This window comes from Strigops habroptila, chromosome 1 (genome assembly GCF_004027225.2).
Source record: "Strigops habroptila isolate Jane chromosome 1, bStrHab1.2.pri, whole genome shotgun sequence".
In the NCBI taxonomy this organism is placed as follows: domain Eukaryota; kingdom Metazoa; phylum Chordata; class Aves; order Psittaciformes; family Psittacidae; genus Strigops; species Strigops habroptila.
In genome coordinates, this window is record NC_044277.2 from 154,111,736 (window position 1) to 154,135,846 (window position 24,111).

At 41.1% G+C, this 24,111-nt stretch overlaps 1 protein-coding gene across 3 annotated transcripts in view; it reads left to right on the plus strand.

Annotated features, from left to right (window-relative positions):
* TRANK1 (tetratricopeptide repeat and ankyrin repeat containing 1) overlaps positions 1-24,111 on the plus strand; it is a 43,446-nt gene that overhangs the window by 17,524 nt on the left and 1,811 nt on the right. For all 3 annotated transcript variants that reach the window (XM_030485745.1, XM_030485736.1, XM_030485753.1), the window contains 16 exons: positions 731-869; positions 1,441-1,572; positions 1,917-2,084; positions 3,396-3,554; positions 3,932-4,183; positions 5,037-5,213; positions 6,449-9,331; positions 9,589-9,788; positions 10,237-10,374; positions 11,620-11,760; positions 12,430-12,586; positions 13,743-13,831; positions 15,319-15,422; positions 17,014-17,146; positions 18,038-18,183; positions 20,101-23,177. In XM_030485745.1, coding sequence (XP_030341605.1) covers positions 731-869; positions 1,441-1,572; positions 1,917-2,084; positions 3,396-3,554; positions 3,932-4,183; positions 5,037-5,213; positions 6,449-9,331; positions 9,589-9,788; positions 10,237-10,374; positions 11,620-11,760; positions 12,430-12,586; positions 13,743-13,831; positions 15,319-15,422; positions 17,014-17,146; positions 18,038-18,183; positions 20,101-23,177 — 8,095 coding nt within the window. The remainder of the gene's footprint in view (positions 1-730; positions 870-1,440; positions 1,573-1,916; positions 2,085-3,395; positions 3,555-3,931; positions 4,184-5,036; positions 5,214-6,448; positions 9,332-9,588; positions 9,789-10,236; positions 10,375-11,619; positions 11,761-12,429; positions 12,587-13,742; positions 13,832-15,318; positions 15,423-17,013; positions 17,147-18,037; positions 18,184-20,100; positions 23,178-24,111) is intronic.

Genomic DNA, 24,111 nt, shown 5'->3' on the forward strand with positions numbered 1-24,111 from the left:
TTTAATCTGGGCCTGTAAACTTCCCTGTGAATGTCATGCTTCTATCTGATCACCTGCTAGGAATTTATCTGGACAAAACTCTGTCTTCCAAGGTTTAACACCTTTTCTTTGTCTGAGGAGTTGTATTATCATTGTTGTCTTGATTATGCCACATGCTTCCTGAGCTGGATGAGAGTAGGGCTTTGCCCTTGTCTCCACCTAAGGGGTTCCTGAGCTGTAAAAGGGCTGGTTACCCGAGTTCCCTGTACCTCGTTCTTTCAGTCTCTAACTCCCTTTTCCCAGTTTCAAGTATTTTGCCAGCCTTTTCTTGCTTTGGGGCAACTGCCTGCAGAAGCTGCCTTATCTAAGCTTAAAAGGCACAATATCCAGCTACAGCAATATGTGCACTCAGATGCAGTACATTTGATAGACAACTGTAAGGCAGAAGGTTGTGGTCAATTACAGAAAAGAACTATAGAAATATGTATTGTAAAATAGACTTTAGGTTCAGTGCTCTTCAAAACAGGACAAGATGCTTTTAAGATTCATGAAGAACTCACAGAAGAAGAGTATTTCGTTTTGAGCTTCTGTTGGAATTGTTAGATATATAGTAAGTGTTCCATTTTACAGTGGACATGACTGCTATTGTTCCACTGATTCACATCATAAAAGACATGAAAATAGGATTAAAAAAGAAATGCCTTTTGTGTATGTAAAAATAATGTGTTATAATTGTTCTCTTTGTTATCAGGCTTCTGAATTGTATGGCCATGGTGAGAAGATGCAAGAAGTAGCGGAATTAGTCAAGTGGCTCATCTCCATTGGGGCGAAAGTGGAAACCATTGGAGCGTATCTACTTCATGCTGTTATCAGACTGTGTATCAGAGCAAGTGAGTGACATCCACAGTGGAAAAAAACCAACGGTGGCCTTCATCAAAGAAGGAAAAAAAGAACCAGGGTATTTTGAGAGATTTAGATGAGACATTAGGAAGAAGCTCTTCGCTGTGAGGGTGCTGAGGCGCTGGCACAGACTTTTCCCAGAGAAGCTGTGGCTGCCCCATCCCTGGCAGTGTTCAAGGCCAGGTTGGACACAGGGGCTTGGAGCAACCTGCTCTAGTGGAAGGTGTCCCTGTGCGTGGCAGGGGCTTGGAACTGGATGAGTTTTGGGGTCCCTTCCAACCCAAACCAGTCTGGGATTCTATGATTCTATCTGAATGTGCTAAAGAGTCATGAGTCAACCTCAAATTTGTGCTTGCTGCGAGTCAGTGAGAACATAGCACCGTGTCTCCCAAAATGCAGCTGGCTCTGACCATTGTTTCTTTCTTCTCTTACTCCCCGTCTTACAGAGGAGGTTTCATACAGATGCATCTTGCCACTCCATAGGGGAAAAACCCAGGATCTGTTCCTGCTATATCTATCTCTGTTTGCCATTCATAACAAGTGGGGTTTTTATCATTTCAGGAAAGAACCATCTCTTCAGGTGGTTACTGACTCAGAGGCCAGACTTGAAGGATCGCATCAACCAGAAGGACAGAGATGGATGCACCCTCCTGCATGTCGTGGCATCTTCCAGTGAATATTCCCAGAAACGCAGTAAATACAATTATTATTTTCTCCTCTGTGTGTGCTGGTTTGTTTTCATATAGAAAAACGAGTAATGGAAGAAAGTTTGAAACCCTGGTGTTTACTATTTCATGTGCTTCCATTTCCCAATCAATTCTAATGAAGATAAGAGTTTTAATTTTTGGAAGGGGTTTCTTCTGGGGGAAGGATACCCAATAATTCCTCCTTCTTATGACACTAGAAAAATTTAGATTTATATTAAAATTATGCAAGAGATTGTGCCAGGAAATTAAAAATACAAAGGGAAAACAGAACAAAACCCCTGAACAATGAGAACTCTTTTTCCTCTAATGTTTACTCATGTAATGTTTTAGGCCAAACAGAAGATGTGATAATGCTCCTGAATTTTGGGGTTGATCCCAGTGTTCCAGATGCACGGTCAAGATATGTCATAGATATCCTGAAGAAGAACAAGAACTTTGATGCTGTAAAAGCAGTCAGCAATCACATTGAGAAACACACTTCCTCTGAGAAACAGACAGGTACTACATGGGCTGTGTGCTTTTCCTGGTTTAAAATGATATCCTTTAGATACGAAATTACTTGGTTTGTAGTTGGGAATAGTTTTGTGTAACATTTCTTACAAGTTGTCACCCTGATCTCCTGTCACTCAATGATGAAGACTTTGTCCTTGCCTGAAGGTAACTGTTGTCCAACTGAAGTTCTTAGTATATCGTCCAATAAGTAACTGCAGGTTGCTAAAAGTTAGTCTAAGCCACTGTTTTGTATTCCTCATCCTTAAGATGAGGCTCCCCCTGCCATAGGAACTGCTTCTTTTTGATGCTTTTTCAGTCTTCACATTTTTTGTAAAATGAATGTTAAAATATTGGTGGCATATTTAGAATATTTTAATAACAAAAAATATTGACAAGAAAAGGAGAAGCTCTGAAATGATGAAAATGTGAGTGAAAAGTTGCTGACACTTGAAAGAACAAAATTGTAGTCAGAGCTCTTTGTTCACAAAGGTTTAGCCATCTTTGATCTGTGGCCCTGCCCATGGCAGGGGGTTGGAACTAGATGATCTTAAGGTCCTTTCCAACTCTAACTATTCTATGGTTTTATATTGTTGATATGCAGCTAAAACTCCTGTATTACTTGCAAAATGTCAACTTCTACACGTGTTAAGGGAAAAGAGCAGCAGAGCAGACTATAGAACTAAAGCTACAAGAGCCTCTCATAACCAAAACAGGGGTGCTAAAATTTAGTTACACTCTTGAAGTATGGGAAAGTTTCAAAGTGCATTTTAAAAATGATTAATGATGTATCTAGGCAGTTTGAAAATGACCCATTGTCAGACAGCAAAATCTTCGTTGCCCCAGTGCTAACATGAAATTTGATGAACTGGGGTGATAAACTGGTTTCCAGTCTGCTTTTCTATAATCGCCTGTCAGTTCTGAAAAGGATTCTGAGTTGTCTGTTATTTTTTATGGTGTCCCTGCCCGTGGCAGGGGGCTGGAACTGGGTGAGCTTTAAGGTCCCTTCCAACCCAAACCATTCCAGGATCATGCTCACTGCGAGGCAGCAGTGTCCTGCCTGTGTGCAGATCAACTTGTGAACTATTACAGTTTTCAACCTAGTGTATTTCAGTAAAGAGTATATTTGATGAGTGTTCCCAATATCCTTTAGGATTTGAAATCCATCACAGGTCTGGCTTTGGCAGTAAGAGTTTCAGCCGCCTGATTTTAACCTGCCACTGCACATTTTTTGGAGGCCTGAGCTGTAACATATTCCAGTCCTCCCCTGAAAACATACCAGCAAGGAACCAGATTTTCAATTTCTAAACTGTTTTGCAGGGGGGAGTGAAAGCAGAGCCGTAGCTGACACAGATTCTCTCCTGGATGTTCTTGAACAGTTTGTCCAGTTCTACAGGTTAGAAGACGGAGCATATCATAAAAATGTATTGAAGGAAGATGCAGTTAAGCGATTTCTGAAACTGCTGTCTTCTGTGAAAGGTACAGTGAGTTCCCATTTCTCCTCTTCACAAACCTAATTGCTCTGAAAAATGTGTTTGATGCTACCATACAGTTTTTGCTCTTTTAGCCTTCCTTCTGTTCTCCATTTCTGCAGTGATATTAGTGGAACAGAATGGGCTTTTACTTATTTTTATGTTCTGTTTTGCGCTTAGAACTGCCACAATATGCACAAAAATTCAGTGTGATGGATCAAAGTGTTCAAGCTTATTTGGGGGTCAGCGTAAGGACAGAAAGATGCAAGTGTTGCATTTTGTACTCTGAGTTTAATGGGTTCATTATTCTGAAAGCAGTTTACAGTGTGATGGATTTTAATTTGATGGCTTTGAGTGAGTTATGTTGTCTTGACTGTTTTGCAGAAATCCCTGAAGGGGTGGTTTGCAACATCTCCCAGGCCTGTGCTAGCAGCTTCATAAAGCAGTTGCTGGAGAAGCAAATGTGGCATAAAGTTTTGCTGCTGCTAACGGGGAAAGCCAGTGGGGAAGAGCCATCAGGGGAAGGACTCTTCAGAAGCTGCAGTCTTGCAGATGTTGACATTGGTGACGTTATCCAGCGGTGCGACAGATGGGATAAGCAAGTGCATCTCATAAGATGCTTGATTGAACGAGGAGGTGAAAAACTGTGCAATGTTAATCTGTCATAAAAGATCCAGTATTTTATTTGGCATGTTTGGAGCAAGAAAATACCATCAGAAATACCATTGCATGGGTTTTGTGGTTCTGTGTATGTGCAGCAGCTTGTTGGAGCGCATTGATTCCATTGCCTGCATCCGCTGTGTGTGGCATATGGAAGCCAGTAAGGCTATATGGGATAGAAGATGTTTCTCAACTGAAATTTGGCTGTCAGGGTTGAAAGGCCAAAGAATATTGTTGCTCCTTTGTTTGTAGTTTCTTTGGGTTTTAATTTCTCTGTCTTTAGGCACAATATTATCCTGATAGAAACTGTAAGCCACAGTCTTTGGGTTTAGTGTGTTATGTTACAAGTCATTGACCACTTACGTGATTTCAAAGGCATGACCAGATGTCTTTCTTTTTTTAGCTAGTATAGACGCTGCTGTTTTTCTTGGTTTGCATGAGTTTTATTTCTAGGATTACTCTGGCATTTTTGATTTCATTTTATAACCTGATGTTAGCTGTAAATTATGGACACACAGTCCTGCTCTAGCCTTGTGGGTGCCAGAGGTGCAAGGAGGCTTCTTGTTTTGGTCAATGACTGACTTACTTGAAGAAGGTATGTTTTGGCCTTTCCTATCACAGCAGCAGGACTGGTTGCTTAGCTTAATGGGAGAGAAGAGGAGATTTTGAAGATTTTCTTAGTCAAAAGTTCTTTGGTATGTAAAAAGCTGACAAAAAGATGTCACCTGCTCAGCAGTCAGCATGTACCTTCATCTCTTTATAACTTTCTGTAGTTTGCCGATCTGGTGTGTCAGATTTAACCCCTGTATTTTCATGTCCTTCACACCAGCTCTGCCGGATGGGATTGGAACCAACTCTGAAATACCACTGCAGATATGCCTCAAAAAGAATTATTTTGAACTGGTATATTTGCTGCTGACCAAAGGTGCAGATCCTCAGAATGTCTCCATTGCACACGGAGATACTCCTTTGCACGCTGCAGTTTCCATCTGTTTAGATAATAAAGGTATGGCTTTTGTGTGCCTGGGCTTGGGGGACACAGAGAGCTCCAGCAGATGTGCACTGTTCATTTTTACAACTGTTGGAAACATCTCATTTCTTACCTGTCCATTCCACTGCCCCTTGTGCTGCTGTTCAGGTGACCAAGGGGAATCAAGCAGCTGGAATGTCTCCCCCGTTTACCTTTTTGTGAATATATAGCATCATAGAATGGTTTGGGTTGGAAAGGACCTTGAGATCATCTAGTTCCACCCCCCTGCCATGGGCAGGGATGCCTCACACTATTCTTTAATGAAGCTGATTTAGAAAGGAAGGCTCCTCTTCGAAGCCCTGTAAGCTGTGCACTAGGTGGGAAAGAAAGAAACAGGAAGGATCTAGGAAGAAACAAAGATAAAGGCAGAGCAGTGGCAGCAGATTTTGAGGGAAATCCTACGCTGACATCTGAAATCTGTTTCCCAGTTTTTGTTCAGTTGTAAATCAAGCAAAAGCTTCGTTCAGAGGAGGAGCGAGTGAGAGCACCGAAGGGCTTACATAAGAATGGAAGAAATTAAGACAAACTATCAAAATAAGCCCCAAAGTCAGGTTTGATTTTAAATTAAGAGAAATGTATTTTTTAATTGAGGGATTAAAATAATGAAAAATACTGAATTTATTAATTTGTAAAGCACAAACATTTCATTTAATAGCTTTAGAGAGATTAAAAGCGTAGATGCTGCCACTTGTAACGTTTAAATCAAAAGATTAAGAAGTCAAATGACAGTATCTCCTCTTAAGTGTTTTTCACTGTGTAAAGTTTCTGAGGTGGAATTTCTTTACAATGATTTTGGAGTGACACTGTTTTACAGTTTGGAAGGAAATATTTCACATATATTATCCAGTTTAAATCTCATCTATTACCTGGGTTTAAATTCAAAAAGCTGTAGAATGTCTTTTCTCTTTTTTATCCTGCAAGGAGGTATTAGACTAACTTTAGTTTGTAGGAAGTTGCTTTGGGAAGAGTTGCAGCACTAGGGATTTCTAAAGCTTTGCTGCTGTTGTGGTGTTTTGCCTGAATACTACAACAGCTCAGTTTTGAACCATTTCAAATGAGCAAGTTCTACAAATATAAAATGTATTTTTTTATTCTTGTGAAACAAATTGTTCTTCATTTAATAGCTGCAGAAAAAAAAGTATTAACAATTGTTGGCCTACGAAGCAGTCTTGTAAGGCAAGTGATTATTTTGTTTGTTCTCTTGCTTTCAGATGGCACTGGTTTAAACATCCTGAACTACCTACTTGACCTCTTTGCTTCAAGACCTTCCGACTTCCCATACCTTAATCCAAACATACAAGATGAGAATGGAAATACAGTGATGCATGTTGTTTTTCAGAGAGGCTTTTCAAAACAGACTAAGCGAATAATGGAGTCGTTGGCAAAATTTGATGTGAACTTCAATATAAAAAACAAATTAGGAAGAGATGTGAGACATAGAATTAAAAAAAATGACCCCCTGCTACTTGCCTGGAATAATGCTGCACTGGAGAAGAAGAAGTACCGTCAGGAGGTAGCAGGGCAGTCGGTTAAAACATCCAAGCTTGTTCCAGCCTCTGAGATTTCACAGCCGAAGAGCACAGGGCGTTCTTCATCTGGGTCCTCAATAAAGGCACCATCTGGCAACGTGGTGTATAATGATTTAAAAACCCTGTGTTCTGTAAAGACAAAAAAAGATCAGTTTGCAAAGCAGGAAACAGAAAGAATAAATAGCCCCTTAACGCTCCAGGAGAGCCTAGTGCAGGCAATCACAGCTCTGATTCAGCAGCTGAAATGGGGTGACACCCTGAGAAGGGATCATCCTCTGGTGCAAAAGCCATCTTCAGCCCAAACTAATTTGGAAGAGGGAAGAAGCAAGTTCTCGCAACCTTGTGGTAACATAGCTTATCCTGAAGGAAAAGGGAATGACTGGGAGAAAAAGAAGGGAGTAGAGGATTTTAGTATGGCCCTGCCTAACGGAGAGAAGGAAGAACCAGAGGAAGAAAAGGGGAAGATTCTGGATATTGAGGCATATGTGCAGGAGTTTGACAACATGACCTGGGAAATAGAGTGCACTCCTGAGATGCTGAAGACATTGGGCAGCAAAGCTGTGCCTCATTATCTGAAAACTAAAACTATCATGACAATCAAGCAGCTTGGCAATGGGGAATGGACCAAGGGACTTAAGAAGCCACTGAAACACTCAAAAGCTGATATCCAGCTGTATGAAGCCAAGTTGGGTAAAGGTGCAAGAATGCTGTGGGAACTTGCAATTGACTTTTCTCCTCGTTGCAGTGAGAGTGCAGAAAAGATCATGGAGACAGAACAGACAAAAAGCCTTCCAGAAAAATCGGGTAGAGTTTACACAGAAATAATCAGAATTTGGGCCATTGTTCTTGACCACTGCAAGCTGAAGCGTGTCTTGGAGAATATATATGTGTCCTACAAGCGTGGTTTATCCTGCATCTTGAGGAAAAAGCTCAAGGGCATCAACGAAGGGCATCAGAACCACAGTATGACAACCCAGAAGCGTGTTCCACGTTGTTATGTTGAAGACTCAGAGGCAGAAATATCAGAAGAACGTACCATACCTGAGTATTTCCCTCCAGCCAGTGCATCAGAACTAGAATACAGTATAATGAAGTTCCACAGCTTCAGTACTAACATGGCACTTAACATTATAAATGATGTACATTCTTCTGTTGAATACCCTTTCCGAGTCGGGGAGCTGGAGTACGCAGTGATTGGTCTCAATCCAAAGCCCATGGAGCCAATCATTTTAATTGGGCGAAGTGGGACAGGGAAGACAACTTGCTGCTTGTATAGGCTTTGGAAGAAGTTCTATTCGTACTGGGAAAAATCCACCTTGGCAAACGGTCCTCTGCTGGAGAGGCAAACATGGCAGCAAAGACAGTGCAGCGAGGCTGAGAAAGCTAGGTTAGAGAAAGAAGAAAGTGAGCTAAAACAGGACAGCGATGATTCAAGTGAGGAGCAGGTGAGCGATGAGCAAGACCAGGACAGCGAGGATGAAAATGTTCCTGCAGGCACAGCTGGTGCAGAGATGAATTCATGTGGTGACCATGAAGAAGACCAAATGCATAGTGCGGAAGCACCGAGCAGGCTGGAGCACCTGCACCAGATCTTTGTGACAAAAAATCCTGTCTTGTGCCGGGAAGTTCAGAAGAATTTCATTGAACTTAGCAAGTCTTCCAAGGTCACCAGTCACTTCAAGCCTCTGGAGCCAAATGTTCACAAGCTACAGGATGTTAAAGATGAGAATTTCCCGCTGTTTGTCACCTCCAAGCAGTTGTTGCTGTTACTGGATGCATCCATGCCTGACCCATTTTTTCCAAGGAATGAAGATGGAAGCCTTAAGAGAATCATTGTTGGTTGGAGTCCTCAGGAAGACATGGTTGTACCAAACTGGCAAGACGAGGATGAAGAAAGTAATGTTGAAGCAGAACGTGGTGGCGATGATGAAGGAGCTGCAGATGCATACTCTAAGGAAAGTGATCCTCGGACTTTTGTGACTTATGATGTATTTGCAAATGAAATATGGCCAAAAATGATAAAAGGTAAAAGCTTGTACAATCCAGCACTGGTCTGGAAAGAAATCAAATCATTTCTGAAAGGGTCTTTTGAGGCCCTGAGTTGCTTTGGGGGTAAACTTACTGAGGAGCAGTACAAAAAGCTAGGCCGAAAGAGATCACCAAACTTCACAGAAGACAGGAGTGAGATTTATCACCTCTTCTGTCTTTACCAGCAGATACGATCGCAGAGAGGTTACTTCGATGAAGAAGATTTGCTGTATAATATATCTCAAAGACTCTCAAAGCTCAGGGAGCTGCCATGGTCCATCCATGAGTTTTATGGTGATGAGATACAAGATTTCACCCAAGCTGAGCTAGCACTGTTAATGAAATGTATCAATGACCCTAATGCCATGTTTCTAACTGGTGACACTGCCCAGAGCATCATGAAAGGAGTTGCTTTTCGTTTTAGTGATCTGAGGTCCCTGTTCCATTACGCAAGCAAGAACTCCATCAACAAGAAGCAGCGTGTTAGAAAACCAAAAAGGATCTACCAGTTGTACCAGAACTACAGGTCCCATTCAGGTAGAGTAACAAATTTATTTGTGATCTGAGTCTTTGCTCTTCAGATCTCACTAATGATTGAAGTTTTCTACTAGCCCATTCAAACCATCTTTAGGCAGCCTGTTTTGTGAAGAGATCAGATGGGCAGCTTTCTCTGTCATGCAAATTCTGACAAGATATGTCTTGTTTCCAAACTTCTAACAAAGTCGTTTAAAAGTGTGTTTGCGAGGGAGTGTGAGACAGGCTGAGGTTTAAAATCTGTGTTCTGCTTATGACAGGTATTCTCCGTTTAGCATCTGGAGTGGTTGATTTGCTTCAGCATTATTTCCCAGAATCTTTTGATCGGCTTCCTAAGGACTGCGGTCTCTTTGATGGACCAAAGCCTATGGTTTTGGAGTCCTGCAGTTTTAGTGACCTGGCAATTCTGCTGAGGGGCAACAAAAGGAAAACACAACCCATTGAATTTGGAGCACATCAGGTTTGCTTTTCTTAGGTATACGGCTTTTCGCAGATTCTTCCAGCTCTGATGCCAAGTCATCATTTTTTATGGACTGCCCACAATTTAAGCCCTTTTATCTCGCTGATAAATTATGCTTTTTGAACTTTATTATATTGGTTTCTGTTTCTTCTTAATACATGTGTGGCTTTTTCTGTTATTTTTTTGCATCAGGTGTTGCCTGTCCCGTTCCTTTCTAATTCCCCATTTTCTTACACCAGATTTACAACTGTCTGCACATACCATGTACTTGTCAGTCTTCTAGTGGTAGCTTTGTGACCTTGTGCTGGAATATCTGTGTTAAATGTTGCCTGGTTTCGAGAAGGCTCTTGCATTGTCATGACACGTCTGTGTGCTTTCTCTATGCAGCTACTACCTTTTTTATGTTTTCTTACTAATAAGTTCTTTTTGTTACTGTGTTTTATGGCAGGTGGTTTTAGTGGCAAATGAGACTGCAAAAGAGAAGATACCCGAGGAACTTAGTTTAGCACTTGTGCTGACAGTTTATGAAGCAAAGGGCTTGGAGTTTGATGATGTTCTTCTTTACAACTTTTTCACAGATTCAGAGGTATTTAATTCTTATCCACTTTCTGCATTTTCTCTTAAGTCTTGATTTTGCACATGGTCTAATTGGCTTTCCAGCTGGGGAAGGGCTCCCTGTTACCTCTGGAGATGGGTGGTTTCACTACAGTAGAAAACAGGGTTCGTAGGTTTATGAATTGAGACCATCTGCCCCTAGTGCTGCATTTTCTTTCAGATTAGCTGTTGCAGTGTAAGGGAGAGCTTTGGGGTTACCACAGCACAGCAGTGCATGCACACACATGTGTACCAAGAGTACTCTGCTAGCTTACAGCATGTCCCTTCAGGCTGCTCCCTGTTCAGAGCAGGTGGTGGAGGGACACTCCATCACCCTCTCATACTCTTTAGCTGATACTGGAATTCTGGATCCCCTAAAAGCACCTTAGATCCCCTGCTTTGCATCACCACAAAATTGTAAACCAATTATGTTTAGAATCAAATAGTGTGTGTATGTGTTTGAGAGGGGCAGGAAGGGGTATGCTTTGTAGCCATCCAGAACTTAGCTCCAGAAAACTCATTCTGGTTTAGCTCAGGAGTTGTCAGGAAACTTAGGAATGTCTCACAGTCTATAGTGGAGACCATCGCCCATAGAATGGCCTCAGATAAGCAATATGTAGCTTGAGGCCACCTCAAGCCAGTTGCACTTTTCCACATTAGTATGGTTTGCTGCTCAGTTTTTACCCACTCCTGGGCTGAGCCATGTGTTCAGTTTCCCCCAGGTTGGTCTGGGTGGCTCAGGGTGACATTACTCTCTTCTACCTATTTTAGGGAAAGTTAGTTGTTCAGCTTGGTAACAGCCTGGTGCAGACATGTATCCCAAGAAAAGGTTACCCTCCAGCCCTGTTTGCATTGAGATGAAGTTCAGCTTTCTTGAAAAATTGATTATTCTTTACATTCTTCCCAGAGATAACTTTTTTTTCCCACTCTTCTCCTCAGAGCCTTCTTCAGTTGTGGGGGTGCATTTGTCAGTCACACCACAGAATCATAGACTGGTTTGGGTTGGAAGGGACTTTAAAACTCACCTAGTTCTAACCTCCTGCCACGGGCAGGGACACCTTCCACTAGAGCAGGTTGCTCCAAGCCCCTGTGTCCAACCTGGCCTTGAACACTGCCAGGGATGGGGCAGCCACAGCTTCTCTGGGCAACCTGTGCCAGTGTCTCACCCTTATCTTTTGCATATGTGGGCACTAGTGATTGCTGCATACAAGTAAACCTCATTCTCTTGACATTTTAGGCTAGCAAGGAATGGAAGATAATTTCTTCTTATACTCCTGGTTTGGATGTGCAAGTAGGAAACAAATTGCTAATCGAAATGCCTTTAGAGGATGCTGCTGGTATGCAGAAAAGAACTCCTTTTAATGTAGAAATGTACAAGGTGAGTTGTTTGTAACATTGGGATTAGGAAAGATAAACTAAATTTTTAGATCTTAGAGGAATTTCTTCAAGAAATCCTTTCATCCTGTATTTCCAGGTGTCATTCAGGTTGCTTTTTTTTGGTAGTTGTTCACATTTGTATAATATAATCTTGATTTTAAAAGACGAGGTGTTTTGCAAATGCAATTTGATGAGAACAAAAACTGTGGGTAAGAGACTTTTAGGTATATTTACAGAACAGCTGTGGTTAAAGCAAATAGCAAATCAGCTTGTCAATATTATTGGTTTAGTCTGGTTTCAGATCAGTGTCACTGCCTTAAAATGAAGGAAACTTCTTAGAGTCTAGTGAGTCAGATATTTTTTACCATACAATCGTGAAAATGAATAATTGTATGTGCAGGTGTTTAGGAGGAAAATGGACTGTCACACCTACAGCTTTCTGAACTGCAGTAGCAATAGTTTCATGCAAATTACCTGGACAATGGCTTATGTAATTGAAAAAAATACATATATTTAGACTTACTTGACACTTTCTTCTTTGTTAGTAATTATATATATATACGCGCTGTTTTCTTATAACTGCAAAGCATGTTTCTGTGTAATGATTTAGCTCATCTGGCGTTTAATTAATTTTATTTGGTGTGCTGCCTTTTTTTGGGTTCTGCTTCAGATGCTGAATGGAGAGCTGAAGCAATTGTATACTGCCATTACAAGAGCCAGAGTCAATCTTTGGATCTTTGATGAAGACAGTGATAAACGGGCTCCAGCTTTTAAGTATTTCATCAAAAGAGAATTTGTTAAGGTTGTCAAAACAGATGAAAAGAAAGGTAAAGTTATCCTACAACTTTCTTTAAGAGACTGTAAAACAGAACAGCCTGCTCATGCTTTCTTTTAAGCTGTGTAATGAAGAAGGTTAAATTCCTTGGTCCCTCTAACAGTACTCATTGATAACAGCCAAATTTCCACTGATTTCTTTTTGGCTCTAAAGATCGCTCGTATATGTTGATACATAACTTCATTGCTCATTCATTAGTATAAGTTTTCCTGCTGTCAGAGGAGAAGAGCCAGAATTCACTCAGATCTGACCTAGTAATTAGGTTTTTTTTGAGTTCTAACCAGTCAATCTGGGTATGTAGAATATTTAATGAGTACAGATGGATTGGCGGTCAGTACTGTTTACTACACTTAAAGGTAGTATGGGTTGCAAAGATTATTGCTTAAGCTCACTGTACAGATCTTAAATGTTACACGCATGCAGAAATGCCACTTACCAACCCATCGATATCTGGTGTTAGGTAGGGGATTTCTCAGCCTCGAGGGGTAACCTTGAGAGGTGTCCCTGGTCAAGGGGAGATCACCTCCAGATCCGCTGCTATGCAGGGACTGCTCAACGGACCTTCATGGCTACAGATATGTACAGCTTAAACTGGTTGATTTGTAGTCAGGTTTTCTGCTGTGTTTATACAGTTTCAGCCACTTATGAGCCCAGTCTGCAGCCGAACCGTTGGTTGTTTTGGGTTTGGTGCTGTGTTCTCAGTGCTAACCTCACACAATACATTTTACTTCAGTTAGGCCTACTTGCTGAGCATCTGCCTGGACCAGAGCTCAGTTAGTGCAAACAGGAGGAGTGCATCCATCACACCTGCACAGTACTGAAGCCTGTTCACAGAGAACCATCCCAGCTGAGAGAGGTTTATCAAATGAAAGCATTCAGTTTCTATAAAGACCGTGGATTTATTCAAAGTTTTGTCTGAACAAGAAGCATGATGTTTCAAGGTCTTTCGAAACCAAACCCAACTTGTTGATTTTCAGTGCTGACTGAGAGGGATAAAATGTATTTAATGCGTGGTTACCATTACTGGTGTGAGCACAAATCACAGAGTTTGGAATATTATGGGATGTTAATGCTTAGTTTTGGTACATGATAGGTGGTTTCTGTGGTTTACCCATTCTAACATGAAATGATTACCCCTGACCTTCTAGACTTAGACGACAGCATGTTTGCTAAAACTTCGACTCCAGAAGAATGGATTGCACAAGGAGACTACTATGCTAAACATCAGTTCTGGGAGGTAGGAGCAAATGTTTATCTGAAGTAATGGTTATTGCCTATTCTGAAACCTCTGGGGTTTTTTCTTTCCATCTGTAAAATTGTCTGTAAACCTTCAGTTGCTCTGTAGCAGCCTATCTTAGTTTGTGCTTTGTAGTTGTGTAGGTGTATACAGACTACTTGTAAACAAATGGCAAGAAGTAAGCAGGGAGAGCAAGCCTGTTGTCTGTAATGTTAAATTCACTACTCAGAAATCTGCAGTCCGGTGAGGGAAAAACATTTTAATGTGCACAAATGAAAGATGGTTGAAAAAACCCCAGTTATTAGCAACAACTGGAATTGGCTGGAATTTGTGAATCTAAACCATGTGCAAAGTTAAGATTGGATGTTATAGGAAATGGTTCTTCATTAATATAGTGGTTGGTTGCAGGAACAGCCTCCCCAGTGGTCACAGCAACACATCTGTCAGAGTTAAAGAAGAGTCTGGATGACGCTCTTACTCCTCCCTGTGAGGAGCAGGGAGTTGGCGTCAATGATCCTTATGAGTCCCTTACAATTTGAGAAACTCTATGATCCTATGAAATCGAATTTTGGAGACTTTTTTTGATCGTGGCAGAAGGAAAGTTTCCATTTTTTGCTGATAGCAACATGAGGTTTTTTGTATGGAGAACAGTTATTTATAACAAGGCAAAAATCAAAATAATCAGCTGCCACTGTACAGTCTTTATCTCCCCTTGGAGAAAAGGCAATTTCGTAAATGGACAGCAAAGTGTTTAGATAAAAAACACACAGCTGGAAAAATTTTATCTTGTAATCTGAAATGCATTAGCTGTATTATCTGCTATTTTGTTTTCTTTATAACCCTGATCTTTGCTTATCATTGCTACATTAAGAAGAAATTATCTGGTGAATTTGGCAGTTCTAGGAGTGGATTGCAGTGTGCAATTTCCAAACAGAAACAAATACTAAATCCATGGATAGAATAAAGAAATAATGGTGTTGCAGAATGAGGGAGGTGATAACGAAACAAACCTTGCTAGGAACATGGTAGCTCCTGCTGTTTCTCTTTAGCTTATCACAGAAAGGGCCTGGTGTGGTAAAAGCATGAATAAAGGATCTATGCTTTTTGGTTGAACTTTGAATTGGTTCTCTTATTATTAATAGAATTTATTGGTAGATGCCTGGTGACTTCCCAATTAATGGTTGAGGACATCGTTCAAATTGCATGTGCTGTTTCTTCTGTCAGCCTTCAAGGAGTGTTGTTTTCACTACCTCCATGTAAAACCTTTTAATTAAAATTCTAATTGTGATGGTCACATGCAGACTGACTTTAAAGCTTTTCTTTTTGTCCTAAAAATAAACTGCAGTGTTTTACCTCTTTCTTCCTCCAGGCACCCTGCTAGTCTTTCTCTTTTCCATTACAGTCGCTGTAAAATTAAGGCTTACTTTTGTGTGCTAAGCCATGGGCTGGATGCTGGGGTGTGAATGCTGTGTATGATTTCACCCCAGGTGGCAGCCAAATGTTACCAAAAGGGAGGAGCAGCCGAGAAGTCAAAACTGGCCCTGGCACACGATGCTGTTCTCAAAGTGCACTCCAAGAAAAGCAGCCCTAGGTAAGTGTAAATGCAGAGGAGAGAGTGTCCTTCTGTAGTGCCAAACCTCATGGGGAGACTCCCACCACAGTTGTGGGACCACACTGGAGACCTTGGGGAGCCACACAGGTGAGGTGTCTCCACATCTTTGTGGGTTGCAAAAGAGATGTAAGAAATTGGGATGTCTACCACAGCTCCAACAGAGTCTAGGGCACTGGTCCCTTTGGGGAGTACTGAAAGCAGTTATACACCATAGGCTATCGAAAGCAAAAGTGGCCTTTGAAAGGGCTTACTGGTTGTGTGAGAGAAAAGCAACAGGTTTTGCATTGCCTCAAGAGGCTTTATATTCTTAGACATAGATAGAAGAGCATATGCCATCAGCAGTGCTCAACTCCAGTTAATCCTACTGAATATTCACTTAGCAAAGAAGAAGGAATGGTGTGGTACATTGGGGAAGAAAAGCAGCTAACAAAAAGTGGGCTTCGAGGTAAAATGAATGTTAGAGTCAATCTGAATTAAACAAGCAGGACTTAGGTCTGAACCAAAGGGGCAAATTTTGAAATGAATCATTTAGTTCATGCTGTCAGCTGGGCAAAATAGCTAAAGGGTTTCACAGGGGAGAAGGTTTGCAGTTTCCTGAAGAGGCTGAAAAACTGTCTGGGACTTGTCTCAGATAAGACAGGAAAACACTTCATGGGGAGGACTGTAAGTGAATTAATTCCTTTTCATGCTGGGGAGGCTGAAAACCAGCAGTGATAGCAGGAATAACTAGAGCAGAGCAAGCTAGCACTGAACGGAGCAGGGGGAAGGTCTGGAGAAATGTTATTACTGGATAAAGTGAAAGGTTTACCTTTTCTCGTTACCTGTTTTGTGTTAGTGGCCCTGGCTACAAGTAGGATATTCATAAAATTTCATGATCATAGTGAATTTGTTGATGGGATTGGAAAAAACTTCAGTCGGCTGTAAACTGGCTGTTGTCTCCTCAAACCGGATAAAGTTTGAGGAGAAGAAATGGGGTATATTAGGGTATCTTAAATTGACAGAACATATGTAATAATGAAGCTGCGAAAGTGGTGGCTTTGTTTAGTAGAGGTATTAATGCCGGTGTATGAAGCATAAGTAAGATTCCTGTGAGCTCTATAATATTCCTGTGAGCTCTATAATATGAAATGCTCTGTACAGTTCTGATGCTGCAGGCTCAAGGATGATGAATTCAGACTAGGTCTGGGAAGAAGAGAGACATGCTGCAATGATACCAGAGAGGATGGGCTTAGGAACAAAATTTGATTGTTGTCTTTAATGGCATTGGGGCTAAATAGCAGGAAGGAGGAAGGAGCAAGTTCAGTTAGAAAAGAGAAGCAGCACAAAACCACACTAGTGTATTTTAGTTTGAGAATTTAAAGCTTTTTACTGTCAGAGCAGTGAGATTCTGGAACAGACTTCTGAATGGAACAGTGACAGCCCAAAATGCAACTAATTGTAAGGTTGTACCTCATCACTTTGTGTATGAAGAAGAACACATGATGTCAGTGTTGGTTGGATTCAGCGACAGATTGTGTGTTCCTAAATGTAATTTGGATGTAAACAGTGATTTTCTCTTTATTTTCCACAGGGAAAAACAGATGGAATATCTGACATTGGCTAAAACTTACTTGGAATGTGGAGAACCGAAATTATCACTAAAATGTCTGTTCCAATCAAAGGAGTTCCGGCTTTGTGCAGAGCTGTGTAAAAAGTTAGGAAAGGTATTAAGTCCTCTAAACTATCCTCTCCTTATCCCTTTCCTTTTCCTACAGCCTTTTTCCCCTCATATTACTCATAAGATAATAGTATTTTTCCGTGACATGGTAGTAGCTGAATTAAACCAGGTCTTTAAGCTGGATTGCTCAAGGGAAAGCACTTGTCACAGAATAGCCAGAAGAGAAATGAAGAGGACAAGGATGCACTTATGCAGTTGAGGTTTATTTCTTCGGCTTTCCTCAAATGTCACCATCAGTCACTTCTACTTTGCAGTCGAAAGTTAATTAGTGACTGATTTCATGAAACTGCTAAAAGCTAAACTGTTACTTCATCCAACACTGTGACGATACTGAAACTTCACTGATTACAGCCATTACATGGAATCTTGAGACTTGTAAGGGCTAACACTAATTTTCCAAGTGTAGGAGGATATTTAACATTTTTATTTGCAGTGCGTTTCCACTAAAAGGATGTAAAGTTATTGTTCCCAAATACTTCAAGTTTAAGAAACAAAATTAGGGTTCCCTTTCTGCATCCATAACTGTTTAAATTTAATCCTGGTGATTCTGAGTAATTTGCAAGTCAACAGAAGCATATGTGGTGTTTTTTAACAACAGGCAGAGCTGGGTGAATAAGAAGTACTTTGGAAATCCTATATAATACCTTTAATTTTACATTCTGTTTTTTTCAGACACAGGTATTTTGAAGGTTTCTGTTCAGTTTTAATTATGGCTACTTTAATATGTATTTGATTACATTCAGATACTTTAATTGCATTTTATTAAAGTGTGTTTCTCCATGAGACACCTACATGATGGAATTAGCAAATTTATTCTATTTGTGTAGTTTTGACTGTTCAGAGCACTTCAGTTTCATTACTGACTTCTGCATTGCAGATGAAAGATGCTGCAGTTTACTATCAGAAAAGCCAGTGCTACAAAGAGGCATCTGAATGTTATGAACAAATTGAGGAGTTTGATCTGGCAATTAAAATGTATTGTCAGGAAGAACTTTATGAAGAAGCAGCAAAGGCAGTTGAGAGGTATGTCTTCCAAGTTGGTATTGGAATGTAATTCTCTTTTCCATTTCCAAATTCCAGATGACACAGTTGGCTCACCATCAGATTGTCACAAGAGTTTTGGCTGGCAACTTTGTTGTGTATGAAGTTAAATTAACTTTGTCCGAATTCTCACTTGGGTAATGGTAACACAGTGGAAGCATTCTACTGCATCCACAGGTGGAGCAGTGACTAGCTTCATTTTCCTGGGATTTTTTTCCAGTGTCTATTTATTAGTCGTGCAAGTTCTCCTTCAGCCAGTCCTCTGAACTAGGTTCTTGTGTTAAATGCAACAAACACATCTATTAGAAGTATTAAACACTTCCCTTTTAAGGCTGAAATAGTAACAGATTTAGCTTACTGCCACCTACTGCCACTTAGGCAGTAGTAGAATAACCATTAGATGTATGGTATATCATGCAGCAGTCGTGGCAAATGAGCTGTTTGTCCATCAAAATCTATGTAGAGAGCAAAGACCAGTAATTTAAATGAGCAGCTTGGGCTGCCTGTCTGACACGTTCTTGTTCGGAGACTCTGAAATGAACTTCTCCATACCACCTCCCCAGTGCTGGCCTAGGGCAGTTAAGAACTGCCTCTCACTGTGCTTGATAAACTGATTTTATTAGTATCCTTTTGACTGAACTTTGTATCTGGCACCATCCCTGTGACCTCATTAGCACATTCGTGCATAAAGAGTACATTTATTGGCTTCACCTCTCATTAATTTCACCTAAATTACACTTTTAAAGCATATATATACACCAATTAGAATTCTAGCAAGGCCTACAGTTACGCCCCTTCACTGAAATCCTTTGTGATGTCCTTTTAATAATGACAACTGGTTTTTGAAGGAATAAAGCTCGTTTAATATGTAAAGATAGTTTGATCCAAAAATTCAAGCATTAAAGGCACCAAATAACCATTTTTTAAATCAGCCTCCCCAAATCATTCCTGCAGATTCATCAGCATAGGTACAAAAATTTGCACTCCCACATTCATCATGAAAATATGATAATGAAAGGCTAATGATAATTTACTCACCCATCAGGAGAAAAATTACTCATTCTCAGCATGCAGGAGAAAATAGTCTTGTAAGAATGGCTTAGGGGGATGTCTTTAATAATTTCACAGCAGCCAGTAATAATAACTGAGTGGTTTAAAGTGCTTGTTTTGAAAGATGCAACCGGGTACTTTGCTCAGGCACTCAATAAGCAGCAAAGTATATATAGGTACGTGTGACAGAATTGAAAGAGTCCTCTAAACTGAGTGGTTTATGTAAATTTTACAGACTATTATCTATATCGGCCTTGGGGGATTCATTGAAATTTGCCTATATTTCATTCTGGCTTTTTGTTCCTGTAAACAACCATTCTATATTGAGGTTTACTTAAATAAACAGAAGATTACCACTGGCAAAATGTGATTAAAATAATTTGTACAGTGATTTGACAGCATGGAGAAGGATTCACTAATGCTGTAAAAACCTTGTGATCCTGTCTGTACCAAAAGTTGTCATGATCTGGCTTCAGACAGCCTTATGTTGTAACTCAGTTTTTTCGGTAGATCTTTTAAGATGATGTGATTGTTTGTCTTGCGTGACAGACATCACTTAAAATACTTGGCCTTTTGGAAAAAAGAGCTTCTGGGGACAGCTATTTCATAGCATCACAGAATGGTTTAGGTTGGAAAAGACCTTTAAGATCGTTGAGTCCAACTGTTAACCCAGCACTGCCAAGGCCACCACTAAACCATGTCCCTAGGTGCCACATCTACAAGTCTTAAGTACCTCCAGGGATGGTGACTATTTGTTTAATGCTTTAGGGGCTTTTTAAGAATGAAGTGGGGTTTTTTTTGTCTGCGTTAGTCATCTGTGGTAGTAAATTGATGTATCTGTTATTTCAGATATGAAGAGATGTTGAACACAAAAGGACAGGTGGTTTCCAAACTCTCCTGTACAGCAAATCAGTTGTACTTGGAAGCAGCTGCGAAGTACCTGAGTATGAACAGAACTGAGGAAATGATGCGAGTCCTCTCAAAACTGGACATAGAGGATCAGCTCGAGTTCCTCAAGTCTCGTGGGTGCCTGCGCCAAACAGCAGACTTACTGAAAAGGGAAGGTCGAGAGGAGGAAGCTGCCAAGCTAATGAAACAGCATGGGTTTGCTCTGGAAGCAGCTAACCTCACGGCTGTAAAAGAGTTCCGTGCATCATGTTTGCTTGCTGCAGCTCGCGCTGGTATCGCTCGCTGTTCGGAATCAAACGTGGTGGAAACGGAGCTCATCCTAAAAGAAGCCCTCGAACTTTATGAACAAACTCAGCAGAAGTCTGGCATTGCTGAGGCTGTGTTCTTGCAGGGAGTCCTAAAGGGAGACTTCACAAAGCTGAGCAGCGCCTACTGTCAGTTCCTGTCTCTGAATCATTCTGCTGGTGCCGTGGAAGCTCTCTTTGCGTTATCTCGCTGCAGCATTCCTTGCCAGAACATCCTCTTTATGGCAACGCGTGGCTTGATGGCTCTTCTGAATCTGGTTAGGAGTTTGAAGAAAGCAGCCACCAATGCAGAGAAAGATATGGTGAAGTTATGCTTTGCCTACTTTGGGATTGTCCCAACAGGTGACAGTTGCCTGGTGTCCCAAAATGAATCTGAACCCATTCTCAGGTTTTTGTTAGACAAAACATGTCTAAAAGAGGCGAAGACAAAAGGTGGCTTGTCAGTAAGCACAGAGGAGGTAAAATCAGCTTTGAAACGGCACTTGTTAAGCAGATTGTGCTCAATCACCCATGAGTTACTGAACAAGCATTACCCTGATATTTGTATGAAGTTCATTGCTGGCTTGAACTGTGAAGATAAAGCCTGTAAGGATTACCATAAGCCCTTGTTGCAACATGAAGCAAAGACAATAATTCAGTGTAAAATGCATCTGGTGGCAATAAATGGCCTGCTATTGGAAGCTGCTTGTGTTTTCCCTAAAGAGCTACTTAATCAGTACAAAAGCTTTGCAGATGTTTTGACTGCTGACAAATATGCATCATGTAAAGCCCTCCTAGAAATGTTTTTTCCTAACCATTTCCATTTAAGAATACTGTCTGAGAACCCAAAGGCATGCAAAGAAATACTGGAGTTCGGTAACATTATTTCCAAACCCTGTAGAGCAATGTTGAAGGCGTATCTCACATTTAAGTTTAAAAATGAAGACACCGCAGCCAGAAGAGAATCAACTGACTTGTGGCTACACGCCATGCAAGTTCTCATCTTATCCTCGGGATATCCTGAAGAATTTGAGAAGCTTCTTATTAAGGAAGAAGATGATTATAACAAAGAGCTAAACTTTGCTTTGGCAAAGGCAAAGAACTCCCCAAAGGGGAAAGGCCAAGGAGGAAAAGCCAAAGGAATAGAGGGCAGATATGGTATGTTGCTGCCTGACAAAAATGCTGAAAATGGAGGGAGAACACACTTGTGCTTCATTCGCCTCCTTGAAAATTCACTGGAGCAATTCTACATTCATAAGAACCCGGAAAACTGTAAAAGGTTTTTTTTCCGGTTTATGAATGTCCTGGTCAAGAAGTGCACGAGATACCTGGTTCCAAGCATAGCAAACACGGTGATGTTGTTGGAATTCCAGTATATTCTCTGTTGTGCTGTTCTGATGCGTCTCTCCAAGAACATTACTCTCTGCTTTCCAAAGAGTTACATTGCCCTCATTCATTACTGGGAGTTCTTGTTCAAAAGCAAGGACCGTAACAAAGAACCTAGAGACACATTTTCTATTATACAGGAGTACAGGCCAAAGGACACCTATGTAGCTGTACAGAAGTTCAGGTTTCATCTCTGTTATCTAGCAGACGTTTTGTGTGGAGTTCATGGAATGTTCAATGTCCTTCTGGATGCTTTTGAGGACCCTGACAGTATAACTTCAGGGGAGGCTGAGCGAACTGTAGTGCTGTGCTTAGTGATGCTACTGAATGCTGACCAGGTGCAGAGCTTGAAATACAAATCCCGCTTACACCACCACTTCCCTGAAATCAAGGCGATGCTGCAAGCAGTGAGAAAAGACTCTCCCTCTAAAGTGCCTAAAAGATTGCTGAGGGTTGTGGAACAAGTGAGTGATGCTACACACGTAAGAGAAATCGCTGCGTGCCTGCAAGAGCTGCTGGCAGAGCGAGATGAAGAGTACTTGGTGGACTGCCGATGGAGGTGGGACTCTGCATACACTCAGGGGCATCCACCCATACGGGGCATCCTGTACGAAAACATAAACCTCGACAGGTTTGTGACCTCTTTGGATAAGGCGGAATGTGCTGATGAACTAGAAAAGGAACTTGAAAGGGTTCATTGCTTAGAGGACCAAAAGGATCCCCTGGAAGTCATTGCACTCAGCAAGCAGCAGAAGCAGGAGCAGAAAGCATCTGCTCAGCGCCAGCTGCGTCGTGTGTTCCATTTCGTTTGCCTGTGTGTGAAGTGGAAGAGGAAGGCCTGCTCCAAAGCTGAGCCTGTTGCCATGGAAGGAGAGGAATTTTTATCAGAGATCTTCAAAAAAGCAGATATCGACCAAACCCAGTGTGACCTCTGTGGAGTCAGGTTTATCCAGAGCTCCGAGAGCTATTTCAGCCGGTCAGAAAGCATGGAGGCAGACGCTTCTGAACCTGGGACACCAACACAGATCAGTGGAGAAGAAAAGCTGCATGCCGAAGGAGATGCGAGTTCTGTGGCCAGTGAGGCTTACATAGAGCACAGAAACACAGAGGAACACAGGAGTAACAGTGCTGCCTACAAATACTACGCCGACTTTTTCAGGAGGAAGATAGATCCGATAATACGTGATGGACTGGAAGTAGTGGAGGCCATTGTGGAAAAGAGTTACACACAAGGCCGTTTGGCATATAAAGAAGGTTCCAACTTACGCCAGAGAAAAATCAAAGAGAATATTAAGAAGATTTCAGATGCAGTAGAGGAAATCTATGAGAGAAAAGCCTGGGCTAAAGGTAGGAACTTTGATGTGTCATTTGTGGCCAAACTTCTAGACCTGGCAAAGCTCCATTTGAGAATCTTAATGTGGTCAAGAGAAAGGTGTTTCAGGTAGCTGAGGAAAAGAAGAACTGAGGCAGTTGAAAATGTTAAATACATTCTAACCTCTTTCAAACACAAAGTAATACATCACATCGTAGAAGTCAAGTGAATAGTGATGAATTTTAGTAACGTGAATTTTACCTACATGATCGGATGTGCCGTGTTCTCTGAATTTACCCACTCTTACAGCAGTGTGTTACATTAGCCCAGGTAATCTTTAGTGATTTTTCTATTGTTTTCTACTTATTTTGTTTTGCCAGCCATAGTAATTTGGATATGCAGGGGTAGAGTGTTGGAAGTACTTGGAGTCTTTGGTGAAGGATACCTCTGACCAGTCTGCCCTTGGACTTGTAATTGTGCTAGGGCTGAACAGAAGTGGATACTTGACTACAAGTCTGTGGGGTGTCAGACACTCAAAGGCAACCCTGGTATTAAGTCCAATAGATTATGGTACTCAGGAGATACACATTTTGATTATCTTTTTTTTCACTCATACACTTAAAGCATTATTCCAAGCTGGTTTTTGCAAGCAAAATTGAATTACTGAGCGAGTGGCCTAGGAGCAAAATCGTTTGGAGTATTTGCTGTGGGAAAGTGACATCTTAAATCAAAACATTGTTCCTGGCTTTAGTCGTAGAAATCTACCAACCCCATCAAGTTATCACTTTGCCTGCGATGTCTGACAGGAATGAAAAACTGTAATATTTGATATGTTCATCAGCTCTGATCAGTGAGCCACGTTAAATTTGTACCTAAACGTTTGGTTGCGATCTTCGTGTGTCAGCTTTACCTTCACTCCTAGTGGAAAGCTTTACCATATGGATGAATTCCATAAGGTTTTTCTTATTA